Source organism: Bubalus kerabau, chromosome 1 (genome assembly GCF_029407905.1).
Source record: "Bubalus kerabau isolate K-KA32 ecotype Philippines breed swamp buffalo chromosome 1, PCC_UOA_SB_1v2, whole genome shotgun sequence".
Classification (NCBI taxonomy): Eukaryota; Metazoa; Chordata; class Mammalia; order Artiodactyla; family Bovidae; genus Bubalus; species Bubalus kerabau.
In genome coordinates this window covers 238,385,939-238,408,912 of record NC_073624.1, presented here as the reverse complement: position 1 = coordinate 238,408,912, position 22,974 = coordinate 238,385,939, and the positions used below count along the sequence as shown (strand labels likewise).

The 22,974-nt window shown below is 45.2% G+C and overlaps 1 protein-coding gene across 1 annotated transcript in view; it reads right to left on the bottom strand.

The window, feature by feature from the left end:
* CYFIP2 (cytoplasmic FMR1 interacting protein 2) overlaps positions 1-18,589 on the bottom strand; it is a 113,443-nt gene extending 94,854 nt beyond the window's left edge. The window contains exons 1-8 of the mRNA XM_055560626.1: positions 18,450-18,589; positions 16,583-16,672; positions 9,897-9,974; positions 8,287-8,388; positions 5,879-6,060; positions 3,982-4,078; positions 2,870-2,998; positions 495-599 (exon numbers count right to left, since the gene is read on the bottom strand). Coding sequence (XP_055416601.1) covers positions 495-599; positions 2,870-2,998; positions 3,982-4,078; positions 5,879-6,060; positions 8,287-8,388; positions 9,897-9,974; positions 16,583-16,672; positions 18,450-18,566 — 900 coding nt within the window. The 5' untranslated portion in view covers positions 18,567-18,589. The remainder of the gene's footprint in view (positions 1-494; positions 600-2,869; positions 2,999-3,981; positions 4,079-5,878; positions 6,061-8,286; positions 8,389-9,896; positions 9,975-16,582; positions 16,673-18,449) is intronic.
* Between the last annotated feature and the right edge of the window lie 4,385 nt (positions 18,590-22,974).

Sequence of the window (22,974 nt, the reverse complement as noted above, 5' to 3'; positions counted from 1 at the left end):
AAAGATTTGGGACCACAAGATGAAGTCTCTGAGGCACTGGAATGGACTGAGAGCAGGCTGGACTCCATAAGGCATTCTGCCCAGAGGTAGGGAGCGGAGTAGGCCTCTGGCGGACCAGGAGAGTCTGTGAGCTTGTGAACTTGAATCCTGCAATTGTGAGCTCTGATTTATACTGAAAATTAAAGCGGGTTCTGTCTTCTGGGACACACCTCTTTCTTTAGATGGCAAGGGGTTTCAGGAAAGGGTAAAAGCAGTGTGTGGAAAGCATTGCAAGGCCTTCTGGCTGTGTCCTGAGACTGAGGCACACACCTTTAATAGCATGGATTCCTCTACCCAAGGCAGCTAGGGCCCCTGTCTCTATTCTCCTCCTCCTCTTGGGATCCTTCGAGCCATAGTTCAATCAATAAGCACCACTCTTTGCTGCCTAATTTCATTCCTTTCCCCAGAGAGACCACCCCCTGGCCCACTGCCCAGCCCCAGCCCCAGGTGCTGACCTTAAAGAACTTATCAATTTTGCTGAGGTTGATTCTCTTCTTGGCATCCAATTTGTAAATGTTACTGACATTCCCATCCATCAGGTACAGACCAAAACCCATTACCTAGCATGAGAAGAGGCAGAGACAGAAGCCAGTCACATCCATTGGAAATGTTCCAAAAAACCAAAAAAAAAAAAAAAGCAGATGTGGACATGTGCACACCCACACCCCCTCTAGTGACATATTCTATTACAAAAACCCATGTGTCGTCACAAAAAAGGACATGTAGAACTAATCTCAATCATAAATTTGATTTCTGTGAAGACATGCAGAGGATTCTTTCGTTTATTATTGTGGTGGCCACTTCTTGAGTCCTCCCCATGGGCCAGTCTGTGCTTAGAGATTTAGAAGACATTATCCTTAATTCTCACCATCTTATGAGTCAAATTCTACACAATAACCTTATTCTACAGATGAGGAGCTGGAGGCACAGAGAGGTTAGACACAGCTGCAGAGATAGGATCTGAACTGGGATCTAACAGCACGTATGCACTTAGATCCTCGAGAAAGACTGAGCGGTGCTGCTGTTGCATCCCCAGGCCCTGGCAAACACTGCGGGCACTTGATGCATACTCACTAGATGGTAAACGAATGTGAAACTCTTCACCCCTTTCCCCAAGGAAACTACAACAAAGATTCCCAAGGAATCTCATTGGTGATTTCATTAACAAAAAGAACACATTTTTGCTGACAGTGCCCTATAGGCAGGTTGACAGGCTGATTCTAAACATTCCAGTCCATATAATATTGGGCTGGCCAAAAAGTTCATTTGGGTTTTTCCATAAAATGTAACGGAAAAACTAGCATGAACATTCTGGCTAACCCAATAGTTTCCTGCACGCTGGCTTACTTTGCTCCTTTTGTCAAATGTACAGCAAGCCCGAGGGAGCCTGAACAACTAGGCTGAAAGCAGCTTCCTCGGCTCGCAGTTGCTATGTGACGGGGGATTAGTCATGACTGACACCTAAGGGACTGGGCTAGAGGATGGGTACTTATGGTTCTGCAGGGGGTGTGCCAGACTTTTCCATTTAAGGTGAAAGGCGCCCCCTGCTGGCATCTGAGTTTACTAACACACTGTAGAGAAACTGCAAAACTCCAAGAGGCCAGGTTGAGAATTGAGAGGAAGAAGGCTGGGAAGCCGAGATGTGGGAGGATTAAAAGCAGGCAAGAGAAATGAAGAGCCTGAGAATCTGATAGCAGCATGTAAGGATGATTGGTGAAGTGGGGTTTAGTAACCTAGTTTGTGGAAGCAACAATTCTGGGCAGAGCTGTGGTAACTGCCTGGACATAGCACTGGTGTGAGAGAGGCTGCTGAACTCTGGGTGACTTCTCTGAATTTCTGACTGTGCAGAGGAAGCCAGAGTGAATGAGTCACAAAGCCACACTCTCCTGCAACCTTCTTCGAGATGCTATGTAAATGTAAAGAAGGGAACACCAACAGGGTTGGTATTCTGGAAATAAGAGGCAACATGGAGGGGAAGAAAAAGTCAAATCACCAGGGGAACTCTGAAAGGGAAGAAAGAAATAAAAGAGGTGATGCAGTGTGTATAAAGAATATGGAGAACGTTACTCATTTCAGTGCTATTGTTTTCAGAGAGAAGTTAGAAGTAACCTAAGCAGCTAAGGATAGAATAATGGCTAAAGAAATGGGAACTCATCCATACAACGTTATTTAAGGGCTGCATGTTATTCCAAATGCACTTAATGAAATGGGATAAATAATACACACACACAATTTATGTAAACTGCATATGTTGAAAATACATCAGCACAGAAAAAAAGAGAAAGATAGACATCAAAATGCTAAAAGTGTTATCTCTGGGTGGAAAGATTATAAGAGATTCGATTTTTTAATGCTTTTCTGTTCAGAATTTCTACAATGATAAACATCACTTGATAATTTAAAAATGAAATGTGTAAACTGATGAAACAAACATGACTGTTTTGACAAAATATAGTAAAAGCTATAAGATTTTGCCTTCCTCTTAGGTTGGCAATTTTCCTCTAGGATGTCTGACTTAACAAGAGTATGGACATAAAACACCACAGACTTTCAATGCACTTTAGCAAACAAATACCAAGTGATAGGGGATTTGTTAAATGACAGTGTCCCCATGTAATGAAATACTAGGTAGCCATTAAAAGTCACATTGTAGACATAGCCTTAATGCTGTCTAGAAAGGTGTACACAGCATATCAAACGGAAAAAATTGGTTATAAAACCTTTTGTATAGTAAGATCTGCACTCATGCTTAAGCAAGAAGAAAGAAACAACCTTTTAAAATGATTTTAAATAAGAAGGAGGTGAGGGGGTATGACTGAGGGAGCTGTACCTTGAGGAGCATGTGCTTCTCACTGGGGGTCAGATACATCTTGTTCTCGTAGTAATCCACGCAGATGTTGACAATGTCGGCCAGCAGCTCCTCGTAGCCTGGGATCACTTCCAGTTGCTGGTGGAGACACTAAACAGCAGCGCCCCCCTCTGGTTAGTCCCCATCCTGCATCCTCCTCACCTACAGCACCCAGGATGGCTCATTGCTGGGCCCTGGGGCAGGGCACAGCCTTGCTGACCACATCAGGTGGAGGAGAGCCTGCAACCTCTCCTCAGTGTCTACAGCGGTTGGTCAGAGCTGCCGCACATCTCCGAGGGCAGGGGCTTGCCCCTTAGGGGCTTCTGTTGTATTTCCTGGCAGTTCTCATGGTTAGAAATGCTTTCTCTGGCTGAACTAAAAGCAGTTCAGCTTTATAGCAATCAGCCTGTGGTCATCTCAGCTTAGTTTTAGGGTGTGTGTGGACTGAGCCCCAAATGTCTCCAAGGATGATAGTGGGAAGACCCAGCTCAGTGGAGGAGAAATGGGCCAGCAGGCATCTCCCAGTACAGGACTCGTCAGTACAAAGACATTTCCTGTACAAGAAGACCTGAGGTCTCCATCCCAGGCTCCTTCTCTCCAAAGGGACACACCGTTGAGTGGGAATATCCTGGGAAAGCCATGGCGGTAACTATAACCACATCTTATGTCCTTGTCTGTTAAGCTCTATATACATGCTATAGTATCTCATTTATTTCTCACTGCAATCCTAAACAGCCCCATTTTACAGGTGAGGAAACGGAGGCTGAGACCTTGCCCAACGCCTCACAGTAGGGCAATGGAGGGTCCAAGATAAGAAAACAACGCAGTCAAACTCCAGAACCCAAGCTCTCAACCTATACCAACCTATACCGGGGCAGAACACTGGCTAGAAGATTTTCTAAGGACAAACTGCAGAGGGTGAAGGGGCCGTCTTTGGCTGGGAAGGGACACTTAAATCTGCAGCTTAAAGCTTGAGTAGAGCAGAGGGGATGAATGATCTGGGTGGAGCTCCTCTGCCTGTGGGTCCCCCAACCTCCAAGCCCGAGCTTGCATCCCAGGACACCGGGTCAGGACTGACATAGGTTTGCCATCACCTGGGTGATCCTGTTGTGGTTGGCCAGGAACATGGACAGGTTCTGTGACTCCTGGATGGACTGGGGGTCAGCCATCTTCCTCAGGAACTGTGCTGCCCTGGATGGGGTGGTGTAGAGAGGGATGCTCATGAATAGCCGGCCTAAGCCGGGCCTCAGCTCCCACCTAACCCAGTCGGGCCCTGCTCCCAGCTAACCCAGATACACTATCCCCAAAGTTGCAGGGCTCTGAATGGCACAAGTGACTCTAACATTGAAGGAGAGCCTGTTCTGGAGTCATTTCACTTGGAGCTGTTTGCACCGCTGTAATAAGGGTACCTGAAATTAAGAAGCAGGAATGCACTGAAGTTCAAAGACTAGGCAAGTTTAAGGGTAGCTAGCATGCCATCAACCAGCCCAAGGGGTAGGACCTAGTGAAACGGGCATCCCGAGCCTTGTAGTGACCTCCAGTAAAACTACACGGTACGTCATGGGGAAGAATCACAAGCAATGGAATGTTCTGTTTTTGTTGGGTATTATGTTGCTAACAGGAAAACCTCAATGTTTCTAAACATTGTAGGGAAAGCAAAAGTCTACTTAACCTGATGGGACTGAGGGGATGATGGGTGTGGGGAACACAGCAGGCCTCGAAGGGAGGAAACCACTGCCCTGGGACTTCTCCAGCCTGACCTGGAGGCGGAGTTGGTGCAGTCCGTGTCACCAGGGACCGTGGAACACGGACAAGACACAGCAAGGTCCCAGCCAGTCCCCAGAGCATGTCAGCTGTGATCATGATGGCAGGACTTGGCCAAATCTGGGGAGAGTTTGGGGGGAAGACACTGTACCATGAGCTGTCTATGGAATCTCTGTGAAATTGCCATTTCTGAATGGGGCTCTGTCTTCTGGGTACTGACAGGTTTCAGTTCACTCAAGAGGATAAAACAGTGAGGATCAGTCTGTTGTCTGCTTTCTCTGGTTACCTCAGAGCCCCAGGAGGAGGTGATTTGAGGACAGGGGCCCTCTTCATCATGACACAGCAAACTCTTCCCAAGAGATATGTATGGACACCTTGGAGCTTATCTGAGCCTCAAGCAACACAGGTGGATTTGCTACTTTCACCTGCCCTCCCCCACTTTGGGGTGGCTGTATACACACGCCCCTCTCCACTCTCAGTCCTTCTTTCTTGTGAGCTGCCATTGACCCTCAACTGACCCCAAGGGCGAGCACCCCCCTCATCAGCACCACCCCAACATACTCATACATAGTATCTGATGGAGGGATCAGCACAGGACCCAAGCTGGAGCAAGGATAATCCTTCTTGGGGCTTTTGCAAAATATCTGCAAGGAGCTACATCCTTTCCTTCCTTAGGAACTGGGGTTGCTATGCTGACTGGAGGGACGCTGCTGGAGGCCATACAGGGCACGAGCCTGAGAATGAAGCGGTCACTGGGGAAAGCTGAGCTGACAGGCAGAGGGAACCAGACCAACAGCATCACCTGAGTACCTGGATCAGGTAGACCAGGACTTTTCTGTTCTGGGAGCCAACCCATTTTCTTCTTTCACATGAGCAGTTTGAACTGGCTTTCTGATTCTTGCAGAGAATGACTCCTGTGACCATTTTAGGATTATATTAATCATAATATAATCTCAGACTGCATGGGACACAGAAAATGCTGCTCCACTGGTGGGGTAAATGAGGATTTGATTCCACCTCGAGATAGAAAACCCTGCCAAGACCCAGTTTGGCAAAGCTCAGCTCTGTATCTTATTCCTTAAGCTGCAAAAACAGAGGCAGACCCAACCCTGCTGTGTCTGTGGAGTGGCTAGCTTGGTTCTGAGCCTGTTAGGAGGGCTCTGGCTTCTCTCTCCCACAGGCTGGCTGCCCAGGAAGGCGGGGCGGGGCAGGGAGAGGAGCCCTGACCTCTTGTAGGCAGAGTGGTCGTTCTTGACACTGCACTTCATATTCTTCAGCTCGTCCAAGACTGCAAACATGTTGATGAACTTGCCCAGGGTCAGGAGGTAGGCCTCGGAGACGAAGTCCTTCCTCCGCTCGGCATGGCACAGTCGCTTCACCTCACTGCAGAACCGCTCGATAGCTTTGCGCTGTGGGCAGAGGGGCAGCGGGTCAGGACTGGGTAGCCTGGTGGGGCGGCTCGCTGAGCTCCCTGGTGGGGAGCTGGTCAAGGCTCCCTGGGGGCTCTACTCAGAGCCTGGACTTTTAGAGAAAGGCAAAACTGCCGAGAGGTCTTCCTCAGAGGAGTCCTGAAATCCTAAGCTGATTTCTAGAGGGAAGCCCAGAACCTGTCCCCAAGTGAGCCAAACCAATGAATTTATTCACCCCCTCCTTGCTATCTTGTCATGTGTGATTCCTAGCACCTAGGACACTGCAGGCACCGGACAATTAGGGGGTAGCAATGGACAGTGAGAGGGACGCTCAGAGAAAGAGCTCCATTCATGCAATAGATGCTGTTTATTGAGGATCCCCTATGTGCCAGGCATCATTCTTGCCCCTGGGGTAAAGTGGGGAACAAAACAGAAAAAAAAAAGTCTCTACCCAAAGGAACTTATATTCTAGTGATGGGTGACAGAAAACAAAATATCAAATAAATTCTCTATATCAGAATGTGGTATGAGCTGTGGAGAAAAATAAAGCAAGGAAAGGAGATAGGGAGACCTTCAAAGACCAGATCAAGCCACTTTCTTCTTCCAGAGTGTAAGTCCAACAAAACTTTCCAGGATGATGGAAATGTTCTGTATCTGCACTGTCCAACACAATGGCCATTCATCACATGTGAGTACCGAGCACTGGAAATGCAAGTGCTGAGGAGGATATGCATTTTACATTTTATTTAATTTGAATTCAAGTAGACGGCCATACATGGCTACTGGCGACTGTACTGGACAGAGGAGTTTTCGATTACTCCATAGCCTCCCTTCTCTAAATACATCTTGTCAGGAGGCCCTCAGTTTAGTACTTACTTCATTTTGGGGTAGTTTTGCTCTCTTGGAACTGTCTTCCCAAAGAGCTTTTAGGCCCATTGAAGGCAGGTCCATGATGCTAATAACAGCATCTGTGAGTTAGTAAACCTGCTCTGTAGCAAGGGCTCTACAAATAGGGCTCTTTACTAATGGACTTTATGTATCCTTAGAGAAAACCTGTGAAATGGGCATTCCTTCCAGAGGGTGAGAATATTGAAGGTGTCAGAGGTCTGAAATGACTTAAGGTCCCAGCCAGAAGGTGGCAGAACCCTGGCTTGCTCTGCCTTCAAGGCTCTATCTGCATCTTCCCCACCACTTCCAGGAGGCCAGCACAGAGCTGGGCGCAGGGCTGAGCCTGGGCCAGTGCTTGCAAGTCTACTTATGAGGCTCATAAACACATGCAGAACACATGGAGGGCACAGGGTGCATGGCAGGACCCCCACCCAGGCACAGGGTGGGCTTAAACTGCTCAGCCTGCATTCCTGAATGGCTTCCAACAAAACCACGATAACCAGCTTGCCCTCTTACCTGTCACTCACAGGAATCTTTGGCCATCTTTTCTCTTTTCCTCCTTTAAACACTTGCTCTTCTTGGTCTCCCAGCTGGTCTCCCTGCTGTTACTCTTCTCCCCTCACCTCCACTCCCTCGCCCTTGACACCTGCCCCTCACCTCCCATCCACTAGCCACATGGCAGCAAGAATGTTGTTTCAACGGTCTGATCAGATCATGTCACTGGAAACCTCCAACAGCTTCCTGTAATGCTTAAAGAAAATGCGTGTTCTTTTCACAGCTATAATGCCTATATGAGTGAGTCCCTGTTCACCTCTCCAACCTCAATTTTTTTCACTCGCTCAGCTCACTATGCAGCCTCCTTGGCTTTGCTCCATTTCTTAAACCCGTCCTGCTTCTTGAGCTTGCAGGGCCTTTGCCTCTGCAGTTTCTTCTGCCTGGATCATCTGCCCCTGGTTCATCACCTGCCCGCCTCTTTGACGTCATACAGATCTCAGTTCAAACGCTACCTCCCTTGAGGCTGGCCTTAAAGTTCATCCATGTCGCAAACACCCTCCAAGCCAGAGGTTTGCTAATTGCACTTTATTCACAGCACATGTTCTGTTGGGTATTGTTTATGGTCAGTCTCTCCTCCCGGCCAAAATACTCTCCTTTGCCCACTTATGCGAACTGTATGGAGGGAGGGTGCTTGTCTGTCTTGCTCATCCTGGGGTGGGTCAGGGGCACTGGACAGTGTTTTGCCGAACGAATGAAGAACACGGCACAGAAATCCAGACCCTTGTGTCTAGAAGGTGGGGGCCTTCTCAGTTGTCCTGGCCCAGACCTGGCCCGACCCCTCACCTGAAAGTACATGAACTTCATGAGCTTGGTGACCTCGGGCTCCAGCACTTCTACCGTCTTCTCATAAATCTCTACTCGGTTGGGCTGCTCATTGCATTTCACCTGCAGGGAGACAGGGGGTTTTGCACACCCTGGTTTGCCCAGGCAGTCCTGGTTCACACCTGCTGTCTTATTAATAGGGCCCGTTTTCACTCTCGAATGCACTTCATTTAGGATGAGAAGTGATATGGTGGCTACACAGTGAGAGGAGGCTGGGGCAGCCCTGATGAAGAGTGAGTGCTTCTAGGCAGGACTGCTCCCTAGACATCAGCTGCAGGAAGGAAACCAGCTGGTCCCGGAACAGAGCCCTCCTCCCCCACAGTCTGTTCTAGGCCCCCACCATGTGCTGTACACACGTCTACGTTCATCTACAGGGTCTCCCTCCTTCCATCTTTCCCTCAGTGCTACCCCAGGGGGGACCTCTGCCAGATTCTAAGCAGGGAAGAATGTTCTGTCCATGGCTCTGAGTGCACTCGGGGCAAAGCCCTTCTGCACACCCAGGCCCAGTGAGGAGCCCATTTTCTCTGCCCAGGGGTTTTCGGCACATCAGAATCATGTGGCAGGTGTGTTCACAGCATGTGCACACAAGGCTGCTAACAGGTCATCGACACTGAAGAGTCAGCAAAGGGTAATAAACACAAGGACATTCTTCACACTGTTGTTAAGAAATTGTGGAAATGGCAGAACGAGCTAAACATCCACTGGTCAATGATTAAATGGATAAAGTATTAATACGATGCAGTATCATTAATGTAACTGTTAAGGGTGATGGGACAGATCTCTGACCTGACATGGAAAGACTGCTACCATAAATCTGGGTGGAAATAGCTGCAGGAAAGTAAGGGTAATTTAATCCTGTTTTTATTGAATAAAACACAAAACAATGCGTATGTGCCCATAAATAATACAGGTACAGAGACTCTGAAAGGGTGTGAACCAAGCTGCTAGTAAGCAGTTCCCTCTGGGGGTTAGGACTGGGAGCAAGGGAGAGGAATGGTTTCTGTTTACACACTTGGGGTTTGTTGCTTTGGTGATGGTGGGACCCATGAATATAATATGATAATGATAAAAATACTATCTGTATGTGTTAACATGAAAAAAGTCAGCTATAAAGAATGAAGTGTAAAAAAGCAAGTGGCGGAACCATATAAACAAGAAACAACATGCTTTGGTAAATGACAATCATTTACAAAATAATAATCAGAAATATTCATGTTGTTGGAGGAAAGAGAGTCAGATGAACATGCAGCAAAGGGTCCATAGTGATTACGCTTTGGTGGGAGGTGGCGATTTGGGTGGTGGAGGGAGGGGGTGAGGCTGTCTTGCTTTCTACTTTACACCTTTCTGCAGTGGTTTGGGTATTGTACAGTTAGCATATACTGCTTTCAAAATGAAAGGATAATGAGAACTTGTTTAAAGTTGGCGTCAGTTTTATGGGATGCTCTCTGCACATGTTCAGTGAGCCCCCTTGGGTAGGAGGCTCCGCTTCACTCCCTGTCGCCTGGAGAAGGTCAGTTACCTGGATGGGGGTGGGTGGAGGGAGGAGCCGTCCCTTGTGGTGCAGGACTCACCTGGGGGATGGCCCGGGAGCAGCTGCGCCAGGTGTACAGCATGACTGCATACTCGTGCCCTTCCTCCAGCATTTCATTCTGAAAAGCAAAACACACTCAACAGGGAGAAACCACTCCAGGGCCACGAGACTTCTCAACAGCTGCCCTTGCCTCCACATCCTTGGACTCACAGTGTGGTCTCTGGACCAGCAGCATCAGCATTGCCTGGTGGGTGTTGCTTATTAGAAATGCAGAGTCTCAGGCTCCTCCCTGGGCCTTTGGGATCTGAATCTGCATTTCAATAAAATCCCCAGGGATCTCACATTCCCCTGTGCACAATAAGTTTGAGAAACACTGGCCTAAATTATCCTCATCAGTCACCCCAGGGCTCTATCAGCTGGATACACTTTTCAAAGACAGATAGCTACCTCAGAAAGGTGGAGCAGACCCACTAGTTCCAACCGCAAAAGTTGTCCCAGACGGCAAGAAAACAAGCAAGCAGCCAAACAGTATGTACAGCAGGTAGGTTAAAAAAAAAAAAAAAGAGTAAAAATTATGAAAGTATAATGTATTATTGTGTGGACTTCCCTGGTAGCCCAGTGGTAAAGAATACGCCTGCCAATGTGAGTTCAATCCCTGGCTTGGGAAGATCCCCTGGAGAAAGAAATGGCAACCCACTCCAGTAGTCTTGACTGGGAAATCCCATGGACAGAGGAACCTGGTGGGCTACAGTCCATGAGGTTGCAAAGAGTTGGACATGATTTCAAGATTAACCACAATACTACTGTGTATTGAAAAATATCTTGGTGGAATATATACCAAGACTGTGAGGAGCAAGCTCTCTGTGGGGCTGGATAAATGGGAGCTTTCCCTTTTCGTATCACACAGTGCTATAATGTTTGCATTTTAATAACAGCCCGTGTTGCTATTTCATACGCAGGAAGATGGTTAAGATCAAGATTAAGATTTTTAAAAATAATACAGAGCAGATGGTAAAATTAACAACAGCATGAAAAATGAATCTGATTACTCACCTCACCTAGTAACTGCTTCACCTAGTAACTGCTTCAATGGAAAGAGCCCTAAACTCAGGGTCCAAATATCAGGGCTGAAGTCCCAGCTTTACCACTTCTTAGCCCTTTGGCCTTCAGGAAGTCACTTAACCTAAAATTCTCCATTTAGTCATCTGTATAATGATGATGACAACAACCTCAGAGAATTTTGTGAGAATTGAGTAGAATACAAACACACGGTTGTGGTTTAGTCGTGTCCGACTCTTTGGGACCCCATGGACTATAGCCCGCCAGGCTTCTCTGTCCATGGGATTTCCTAGGCAAGAATACTGGGGTGGGTTGCCAATTCCTTCCCCAAGGGATCTTCCCGACCCAGGGATCAAACCCACCTCTCCTGCATTGCAGGCGGATTCTTTGCTACTGAGCCACCAGGGAAGCCCACAAACATACATACACACTAGGCAATCTGTAAAGAGAGTTTGGGGTATTACTAGGGAAAAGATAATCTGGCAGTTCCTCAAAAAGTTAAATCACAGAGTTACCATATGATCCAGCAATTTCACTCTGAGGTATATACCCAAGAGAAATGAAAGCATATGTCCACACTGAAACTCCACACTTGCTCACAGCAACATTATTCTAACAGTCAAAAAACAGAAACAACCCAACTGTGTCCATCGATGGATGAATGGATAAATAAAATGTGATGTAGCCATGCAGAGGAATAGTATGCATCTGTAAAAAGGAATGAAGTACTGATCCATGCTACAACATGGACGAACTTTGAAAACACTATGCTAAGTGAAAGAAGGCAGACACAAAAGGCCACTATTATGCGATCCATTTAGATGAACTGTTCAGAATAACCAAATCCACAGAAACAGAAACCAGATTAGTGGTTGTGGGAGAGCGGAATTGGGAAGGACTGCTACAGGGTTTGGGGTTTCTCTTTGTGGTGATAGAAATTAGACAGGGGCAATGATTGTATAACATTGTGAATCTACCATAAAAATAGTGAACTATACACTTTAAATGGTGAGTCTTATGTTATATGAAGGACATCTCAAAAAATATACTAAAAAAATAGTATTACTAGGCCATCTCTTTTGTAAATGTTCATACTGATACAAAAATGAGTCTTTTCTCATTTATTTTTTATCCCACACATCATATCTATTTCATAATATCTTCCTAGCACAAGATCAGATTCAATTTGGAGCTTATTCCTTTTTATAGTTTTGTTTTCAATGGCAAATGTCACTGACGAGTCACACTTTCAATTCTTAATTTAGAGAACTCTTTAAATCAGTAACATGTTGTCCTTGAGACCAGAGAGAACCAAGATCAAGTCTGTGGGTCTTCTGCTGCCTTTGCTTCAGAACATGTGTCAGAAAAGGGAAGTGACAGTAACGTGTAGGGAACATGTGTCTAATTATTAGCATCAAGCTGCCCACTGACAGGTGTTAGTATCCCACTCATTCACCCACTGAACATTTCACTGAGCACTCACACATTCCCCTTCAGAGCTCCATGCTAGGAACAGGCCAGTGAACAAGAATGCTGTGGACTCTGCCCTGTGAACAGCTCAGCTGACCATCAGTTAGGTTTGTTGTATAATCATGCCTGGAATATAGAGGTCAGGATGGTGTGGTGGATAGAGCCTCAGGGAATTTGAGTTCTGCTCTTGGCTCTGCTTGGACCCACCTTTTACCTGGAAAATGTCATGGTTTCATCATTTGGAGGCAGAGAATTGGCCTAAATCTGCAGTCCCCAACCTTTTTGGCACCAGAAACTGGTTTCAGGGAAGACAACTTTTCCATGGACCAAGGTGGGGGGTGAAGGTGGTTTCAGGAGGATTCAAGTGCATTACATTCATTGTGCATTTTATTTCTATTCTTTCTTTCTTTATTTCTATTATTATTACATCAGTTCCACCTCAGATCTCCAGGCATTAGAACCCAGAAGTTGGAGCTCTCTGGCCTAAATCACTAGTTCTCAACCTGGCTACCCATTAGTCACCTGGGTAACTCTGAAAACTCCTGATGCCCATGATGGACTCCAGTGGAATGAAATCTTTATCTCTGGGGGAGGGGTCCAGGCATGAGTGTTTTTTTTTTTTTTTTTTTTAATGCTTTCTAAGTGATTTCAATGTGCAGCCAGGTTTACAGCTGCAGGACTAAGGATCTCTCAGGTTCTTTACATTTGTAAGATCCTGTAGGTCCATAATTTAACCCAATGTGAATTCAGTTCAAGTTTCAGATTCTGGCAGACTGTACCTCTCAGCACTTAACTTTGGACACTAGGCCCCCATCCTACTCCCAGCAAAGAACCCTTGATTGTTCCTTGTAGCTGGTCAATTACATGGTTTACACACTTTCTCCTCCTCTTCTTCTTTTCTCTGGCTATCCTGCCCTTTGAGAGATTCACCTTGCTCCAGTGTGGGCAGGAGTAATACAAGAAGATGAACATCGAATGAAGCCTCTTGCTGCTGATAAGCTACTCTAGACAAAGTCTGAGCAGGGTACAAGCATGAAACTTGAGGAAGTGAGGTTTGGGTATTATCCATGAACATCAGCGGTGCACCCTATTTTGGACTTCGCCTAAAACCTTATCAACACTATCCCTGCATCAGTAGAATAGTGGCCCCCAGAAAGATGTCTGCAACCTAAACTATAGGACCTATGGAAACAATACCTTACATGGCAAAAGGATGGAATGAAGCTAGCAACCTTGAGATGGGGAGGTTATCCTGGGTTATTGGGTGGACCCAGTGTGATGGCAAGGGTCCTAAGGGAGGTGAGCGTCAGGGCAGGAGATGTGAGGATGGAAGCAGAGACTGAAGTGGTGTGACTGCTGGCTGGAAGGGGGCTGAGCCAAAGAGCAGGCTGCCTCTACAACCTGGAAAAACAAGGCCACAGATTCTCCTCTAGCGCTTTCAGAAGTGAACGCAGCCCTGCCAACACCTGGATTTTAACCCTTTAAGATCCCATGTCAAACTTCGACCAAAAGCACTGTAAGCAAGTGAATCTGTTTTATTTTAGGTCACCAAATCTGTGATAATCAGTTACAGCAGCAACAGAAAAGGAATACAATCCCTCTCCAGACTGGCCCCTCCTCTGACTGAACTACTGGTGCCCCTGACCTGGTTTTTTCAGGAAACCTCAGTCAGCATCGTTCCAGCTCCCCTCGGCCCCAGCCCCCAGCAGACTGTGAAGCCAGGCAGAGTGGCCCTCCAGTGCCTCCTACATCCCTGACCCCTTAGACGCTCCTCAGGCCACTGCCCTCATCTGGCCCTTGACGCCTCCAGGGTAGATAACCTTATCTCAACTGATCTATTTGCCTCTCTCATGCCTCCTTACCACTCTGCACAAAACTAACAAGCAAAATTTATTTCTCAAGTGTAGTTCTGTTCACATTTTCCTCATTAATGGAAACTGTCTATTGCTACTGATTTTTTTTTTTAATTAAATGAATGAAAGCCCTCTGTTATGGGCTGACTTGTGTCACCCCCCCACCCCCAAATTCATATGTTGAAGTCCTAGACCCAGGACCTCAGAATGTGAGTATATTTGGAGACAGGGCCTTTAGAGAGATGATTAAGTTAACATGAGGCCATTATCCAACCTGACTGAATTTGGACACACGGAGAGACACCTTACATGTGTCTACACAGACAAAAGATCACGTGAGGACACAGCCAGAAGGCAAAGAGAGGCCTCAGAAGAAACCAACCCTGATGACACCTTGATATTGGATTTCTTATCTCCAGAAACAGGAGAAGATAAATTTGTTATTTAAGTCACCCAGTCTGTGGTATTTTGTTATGGCAGCTATAGCAAACTAAGACACTCTCTATGCACCCAATTTGTTATGAATATCACCAAGAATTTCCCTACATGTACTTCACAGTTCCAACCCAGGCAATCTCTGAAAACTTTTGACTCTGAGCCTCTCCTGATGCTGCTTCCACCAGCTGGTGTGCTCTCCCCATGTCCTCTCTGACAGATACAATTCTAATTGGGTGGGTCAGCAGAGGTCAGAGCTGGGAATCATAAGTCCAGGATTCTAGGCTCAACCTTGTGATTTACTAGTTGTGTGATGATAAGCAACCTGCTTATTAACTTCTCTAGGTCTCAGTTTTCTCATCCCTAAAATGTGTATAACGATCTCTTTGCAAATCACAGGCTGTAATAAGGTTCCAATGATATTACATATGAGAAAATTTTACACAGTTTAAAGTACTATATATATATGTAAATATATATATATATACACATATACATATAGTTACAATGTGTGTATGTGTGCAAAGTATACAAAAAGTGAAGTGAAGTGAAGTCGCTTAGTCGTGTCCAACTCTTTGTGACCCCATGGACTATAGCCTACCAGGCTTCTCCGTCCATCGGATTTTCCAGGCAAGGGTACTAGAGTGGGGTACCATAAAGCTATACTCAAAAGCTACTTCCTGCAACAAGCTTTCTCTGACCCTCTCAAGGCCACTTAAAAACTCTGAACTTTCACCATGTCTTTTATCTTCAACTTTGTACATTTTTGTTTGCAAAGACTTGTCTAGAGCATGTTTTATAGTCAAACAGATTCGGGTTTAGCTCTGTCATTTGTTCAGTGGCAGCACCCTGAGTAAGTTACTTCACTTTTCTGGAGTTTTGTTTTCCCCATCCATAAAACGGGTATTGTAATAAAACATTCTTCCCAGGGTTGAGGTGATGATTAATTGACAATGCATTTGAAATACCTGCACAGAAAATGTTCAAAAAATGCTAAGCCTGTCTACTTCCCACTTGATTCATTGAGAACTAAGACCCCATCTGTCCTTGCATACACACCACGCCCCCTGCCCCCCAGCCCTTCAGCAGTTAGCAGGGTCTGATCAAGTACCAGGGACACAATATTTATTGAATGAATGGGCAGGATGTGGTGAGACAAGGGCTTAGGCTATCGATGATATAGTGAGAAAGGTCCACTGAGCTGTAGGCAGAGCCTGTGAATGAGAAATTGTGGAATTTTTTTGTTCTTTGTTTTTTTTTAAAGAAACTAAACTTTTTATTTTATGTCTTAGGTCAGGATGTGCGCAGTATGTGAGATCTTAGTTCCCCAACCAGCAACTGCACTTGTGCCCCCTGCACTGGGAGCACAGAGTCTTAACCACTGGACTGCTGGGGAAGTCCCTGAATTCTTTAAATGTCAGTGATGCATGAGGGTGAAATCATGAAAGCCAAAGGGAGAAGGTACCCACACAGGTGGGCCAGACACAGTCCCATCAAACCACTGGCCCCTGTCTGTGAATGATTTAGGCCACCAGCTTCCTCCAGTCAAGAATGTGTTACTGCAAAACTTTGAGAAACTTTGTGCTTTGGTCAAGAGCCAAAATTCCACACAGCCAGTAATCTATAAAGTACAAAACAAGGCAAGATCTAATCAACTGTTAACCCCAAAGCTAGAGAGAAGCTCAGGAAAGCGAACAGTGTGAATAGAGTTGGGCCCCAAAGGTGAGCAGGATTTGCAAGGCTGGAGGATACAGACCAGTGTACCCCCAGGCATGGAGAGGGGATGGGTGGGGTGGGAAAAAGGGCTTGAGGAGGTGGATCCTTCTGAGGCAGTGGGTTCTTGGAATAGCTGAGCCCCTGCCTCCTCAAGGAGGGGCTATGTCTGCGCCTGAGGGCCACGGAGACTTACCATGCTGGAGTGCACTGTAGCCTGCTCGATGTACCTCGCGATGCCTGTGACAAAGGCATTCCTGTCCTCGAAGTTTGTGTCAAAGTTAGCCTGCAGGGATTAAAGGGCAGGAACACTTAGTGGCTGGAAAACAGGTTCAAGATGGCTGTGTGTCCAGGACATAAACTGCTGCCAGCCAATGCCCACGTTCTCTGGGGAAATCTATCTACACACCGCCCTCTCATCTTCCACTGAGAAATCCCACCCTGCATTCCACTGGGCAGAAGCTGGCCACAGACAGGGCCTGCATCTGCTTCCCATGGGTAATCAGGTTCACCCAGAGAGCCTCACAAGTGAAAACTTAAACTATACAAGCCTAAACAGCTGTTGAATGTGGAGATGTGTGATTTTTTTTTTTTTTAAAGAGAAGCAGACTCACAGATATAGAAGAAAAACTAGTGGTTTTTTTCTAGAAGGGGAAGAGCAAAATGGTGGGGTGGGAGGCACACACTTAGTGGGTGTAAGATAGGCTCAAGGTTGTATTGTATAACACTGGGAATATAGCCAATATTTTGCAATAGCTGTAAATGAAAAGTAACCTTTAAAAATTGCATTAAAAATTTAAAGATGCTTTTAAAGGTGAAGATACTAAAAAAAGGGGAAGGTATACACTGTTTTCATCTCGTTGTTGCAAAAATATTTGCCAGAGGGTGCAGATACGTCTGTACAAGAATAATAACTGCAGTAATTTTTTGTAATAAAAAAACTGGAAACCATCCAAATGTTCATTAACAGCAAAAGGCTAAATAAATAATAGCATATCCATACAATGGGCTTACAGGTACTATGTGCTGGTTAAAAATAGTATGCTAGCACTGGAGTACTGTCAGGAAAAATACCCATGATAAATTTTACGTTAAAAAAGTCAAATCGTAGAGGCTTTTACCATCCTTTTTTGGTAAAAAAAAAAAGTTATATATCTAAATGGTAAAAAGATGTGTGGATGTATATATGCATGTATATATAGACATAGTTTCAGGGAAATTTTTATTTGTTATATTTTGCTGTATTGCTTATAATAAAAAGATATCTACATAATTAAAAACTTACTGTGGGTTAGACAATGTGAATAAACCAACTTGATGAGTTGAACCTTCAGGCATGTGCTTAATAAATCAAGCCATTGCATTAAATTAGAAATATACTATGCATTTATTCTTAGTCTCATTTAGCAGTCCCAGAACTTTCAAAAGGTCAAATACAGCAAGAAAGCTAAAAATTTACAATTAACTTACTCTTCCTTAACACGGTGTACTTGCCCAGCACACTCAGACAAGGGGCTATTTGCAAGGCTGACTCCGGCTGCACCAATACCCTTTCCACCATGCCCGGTGGGATCACAGTTTTGAGCAACCTGATCAGTTTGTCACGAGCTTGCCTCTTTTGGGCAAAAGCAAACAACTGTGACCAGCTTCCCCGAGCCATTATGGGCTGTGGGGAGTTGAAGATCTCTTCTCACATACACGAAGAAAAAGTAATTACCCAGGCAGGCTCTAGGGGTTTTTTAATGGTGATATTTAATTCATGAGGTCAGAGCTGCCAAAACCTTGGTTGGTGCCACAGCAAGAATAGCCAGGAAGGTATTTGGGGTCAGAACAGACCAACAAGCCTTTCCCTGGGAAGAGAAATAGCGCTGGTATACGTTTACTAGCTAATCTATTTCTTACACTCAGCTCCACCACTGCACCAGGGACTCCATCAGTTTACGACCTTTCACCTTCTAGATTCAGGCAGCCCCCTTCCCTCTGCCTGCAAGACAAACCCTCTCAGGGGGTCCCCAGAATTCCTGAGCCCCTCATCCTGGTCCTGGTGCTCTGGGAGGACTTACCTGGTACATTATGGAGGAAGGCGGGGGCTCGATGCATGGCTGCTGGTCAGGGAGGGGCAGCTCTTCCAGCAGGTCCACGTTGGACAGGGCATCTTCCAGGGTGACGTGGGTGGTCATGGCTGCAGTTTCTGTTGTCCACGCTGAGGGGATGCAAGAGAAGGAAACGGAGAGTTTCAGGGGCCTCCACACATTTCTCCCAGGCCACCCCTGTCCAGGCTTCTTCCAGAGCATCCAGGGAGGTAAGTAACATGCGCTGAGACCACTTCCACTTGCTATTCAACCTGTGTGGGATATCTAAGGATATCCTTACAGTTTGTGTGTGTGTGTGTGTGTGTGTGTGTGTTAGTTGCTCTTTGTGACCCCATGGACTGAAGCTCATGGAGCTCCACTTCCACGGAATTCTAGAGGCAAGAGTACTGGAATGGGTGGCCACTCCTTTCTCCAGGGGATCTTCCTGACCCAGGGACCGAACCCAGGTCTCCCACATTGCAGACAGATTCTTTACTGTCTGAGCCACCAGGGAAGCCCTCTTTACATTTACAAAGTACTTTTTTATGTCTATTGCCTCGACTGAACCTCACACCACAATCCTCTCATGGCAGGCCGTATCACATCCACATAATCGATGGAAGACCAAGGCTCAGGGAAGTTACATGATGCCCATGCGACCACAGAGACCAGAAGCAAAGGACCTCAAGTCATGCCTGATGCTGAGACTTGGGTCAAAGTCAACCTCCAGTTTTTGCTATTCGAGGAGATATTTATCAGTTTTACTCTTCAATTCTTGCATAACACAAATATCCATTATCAAGAGTGCCAAAGATTATTGAAACCAGAGTTTGAAGTTAAGCTGGGAATCAGAGAATTCAGACTCCAGAGAATTTAACCTGGTTTGCAAAAACATTAGAGCCATTGTCTTCCTTGGCCTAGAAGTATGGTATTCTTTGTGAGCTACACCAAGCAAATAAGCCTGAGATGGACATTTCTGTGTCTCAAACCCTGGCAGAGTACAGCGGCTTTGAGGAGAACTTTGCCAGACACTGAAGTTGAAGAGGTTCTAAACAGCACTTACCTATAGCTAACTGCTATTTTAAGAACTCAGCACTTAGCAAACAGAAAACTCATTTTTTAAAGCATATGCAAAACATTAATAAAACATGATCATGATTTAGGGCATACAACAAGTTCTCACAAGTTCCCCCAAATATGACCTTCTAGAAGCCATATTCACTGACTACGTGCCAAAAAACTAGAAATCGATAACACAACTTATAGCAAAGAAAAAAACCCAAGCCTGTGAAAATTTGTAAAAACGCATCTCTCAGGTTATTCATAGCTACAGAGGAATTCAAATAGAAATTATAAAATATTTAGAACCAAAAGACAGAGAACATGAATAAATGTCTCGATGCATTTCACAGAAACTAAGAAAGCAGAATTGCATGAACTGAATTTTCTGCTCAAAAACCTAAAAATGGATAAAAATCAACTCAAAGAAATGAGAATGCAGGGATTACTAACTACAAAAGCAGAACTATATGAAGCAAAAAACAAAGAAAACAAAAACAACAGTAGACTAGGTGAACAAAAATCGAAAAAGTGAGTTTTATAAAAAGATGATGAAGAAGCCGCTGCTGCTAATCCTTTGTGTGCTAAGTCACTTCAGTCCTGACTCTTTGTGACCCCCATGGATTGTAGCCCGCCAGGCTCCTCTGTCCATGGGATTCTCCAGGCAAGAGTGCTGGAGTGAGTCGTCATTTCCAATCCCTTAGTACATCTGAATAAAGAAACTCTGGGAAGGCAGACTGTGCTCCTGAGAGCGCCCCTCCCCACCCCACCCCCAAGCCCAGAGAAGCCTGAGACCCGCATCAGGGCTGGAGTCTCAGTGTCAGAGAATCCGCCTTGCTCGTTAGGAAATGAGAGACCAGGGTGGGAAAGGACCAGCGACAGCAGAGCTGGGCCAGGCTGTGACCGGCTGACACAGCTGCACAGTGCACCCACGCAGGCTGCCCCAGCGTCTTCCTAAGGCCTGGTCGGGAGGGCAGGTGGGGTTGAGCTGCTGAGTACTGCTTCACGCCTCACTGAGCTCTCAACTCACCTCCCTGTCACGTGCTCCAGCAACAGTGAAGGCCCCATCCAATGAGGGCGCAGGGAGCTCAGAAGTGACTTCCCCTCTGCCCTCAGCAGGCGCCTGGCCTCACGGGGGTGGGAGATCTCAGGCGCTCTCCACACCTATGCTTCTTCCTCCACTCTCTCTCTGCCCTGAATTCTAACTGCAGTCTTCAGTTCTACAGCCAAACCAACCATCTGCTAGTCCACAGAAAAGACTGTCTTCTTTCTTACATTAATGTGAGGTTCATTTTGCAGAATTTTTCGGGGTGTAATGATCTATATGACTTCTTATCTACATGATCTTCCCAGGTAGCACTAGTGGTAAAGAACCTGCCTGCCCAATGTAGGAGATTTAAGAGATGCGGGTTTCATCTCTGGGTTGAGAAGATTCCCCTGGAGGAGGACATGGCAACCCACTCCAGTATTCTTGCCTGGAGAATCCCTTGCAGGCTGCAGTCCATAGGGTCGCAAAGAGTCAGACACGACTAAAGCGGCTTAGCATGCAATGATCTATAAGCTTCAAAGCCCCAATAATTCTCTTCATTAATTCAAATAATAATAAAGCTAACATTTTAAGCCCTTCTCTGTGTCACTCTGCCAAGCACTTGACTATTTTAATCTTGCATCAACCCTATAAAGGGCTAATGCAAGTATAATACTATGATTATTCCCATTTTACAGATGAGCAAACAGAAGCTCAGAATTTAGATAATATTAAAAGGTCAAGTGCTGGCAAGTGGTGGAGCTGGGCTTGGAACCTAGGTTTGTCTTACATAAGAAAAGCCTAGATGGGTGGGATGGGGGGTTGTGAGAGGGAGGTTGAAGAGGGAGAAGATACATGTAAATATACGTCTGATTCGCTTCGTTGTACAGCAGAAACTAACACAACATTTGTAAAGCAACCATATCTCAATTAAAAAAAAGAGAGAGAGGCCTCAGTTCAGTTCAGTTCAGTTGCTCGGTTGTGTCCCACTCTCTGTGACCCCAAAAAAAGGCCTAGAAGCAGCTATTTATCTATGACTGCCAATGCTGTGTCAAAGGACCAACTTGAGGCAGCTTCCACTGGCCAAAGAGGGGGCAATCTGAGGACCAATTTGCACAACTCAACGGACTTGAAACAATACAAATAGATGTGAATCTATAAGATTGTAAAGACACTTAATAAAAACTTGGTTTTGTGCCTCTGTTACTGTTGGACGATGCCTGTGAATGAACTTTCATGTTGAAAATCAATGAATAAAAGGAAAGAGTTTGCAAACACTGAGCCATTCTTTCCTGTACCAACTGCATCACTGGATCACTAAATTGTAGAAGAGATGGCTGCTTCTCTATTTATAAAGGTATTTCTTTTTTCCCCAGAAAGATTCACAGAATTAAAATATCCCTAGTTTTCAACACCTAATGAACAAATGGACATAGGCTCTGATCATCAACCACTGCTTACATCACTACATGAGGGACAACCAGGTGTTCTGTGCCTCCTGAGGAGAAACACACTACCACCTCAGGAAGAGTGCTGAATCCAAAACACTTGAATCTAATCAAGCTTTGGATATCATCAGACAAGAAAGACAGAGGACAGAACACGTTAAAACACCACAGCAATGCAATTAGTAAAAGACAATCTATGAGAAAGTCTGCTGGACACATAACTCGGTACCTTTAATAAATAAAAGTGCAAGGGGAAAAAAAGATGGAGGTGGAAGTTACAGATGATAAAAGATTTAGACTATCACATGTGTTTACCTTATTTGGTTCTTATTTCAAACAAACCTTCATAAAGATGAAACTGTAACATAAATTCAAAAATGGGAAAATTTCTCTCGTAGTCACTGACTTGATTATTTGACAATATTAAGGAAATAGTGCTATTAATTTTTTGATATGACAGTAATATTGAAGCTATGTTTTAAAAGAGTCCTTGTCTTTAACAAGTACCTACTAAAATATGGATAAAAGGATACAGGGGTTTGCTTCCAAATAATACTAGATGGGGAATGAGTGAAATAGATAAAACAAACACAGCTATGAGTTAACTGTCAATGCTGTGTGATGCTAACAGAAAGGGATTTATGATAATTTTTCTATTCAATTTTAAATACATTAGAAAATTTCCATAAAAACTCCCAGCTCAGTGTATACACTCCCAGTTCTGATCTATCTTCCCTTACTGCATCTTCCCTGACTCCTACTTGCCATGATCTCTGCCTTCTCCTTCTTCCTATAAACTGGGTTTCTTCTAGGCTTTGAGATTCCAGAATACTCATTTACAAGAATAACCCTTAAGATTTTCCCCTTTAACACAGTAAAACGCCCATCCTTCCCTTGAAAGAGAATCAATAAGTGAATGGCCTACAGAGCCAGTAAATTAGGAATCTTTATTTCCGTCATAAATTCAGTTTCTCTAATGCAT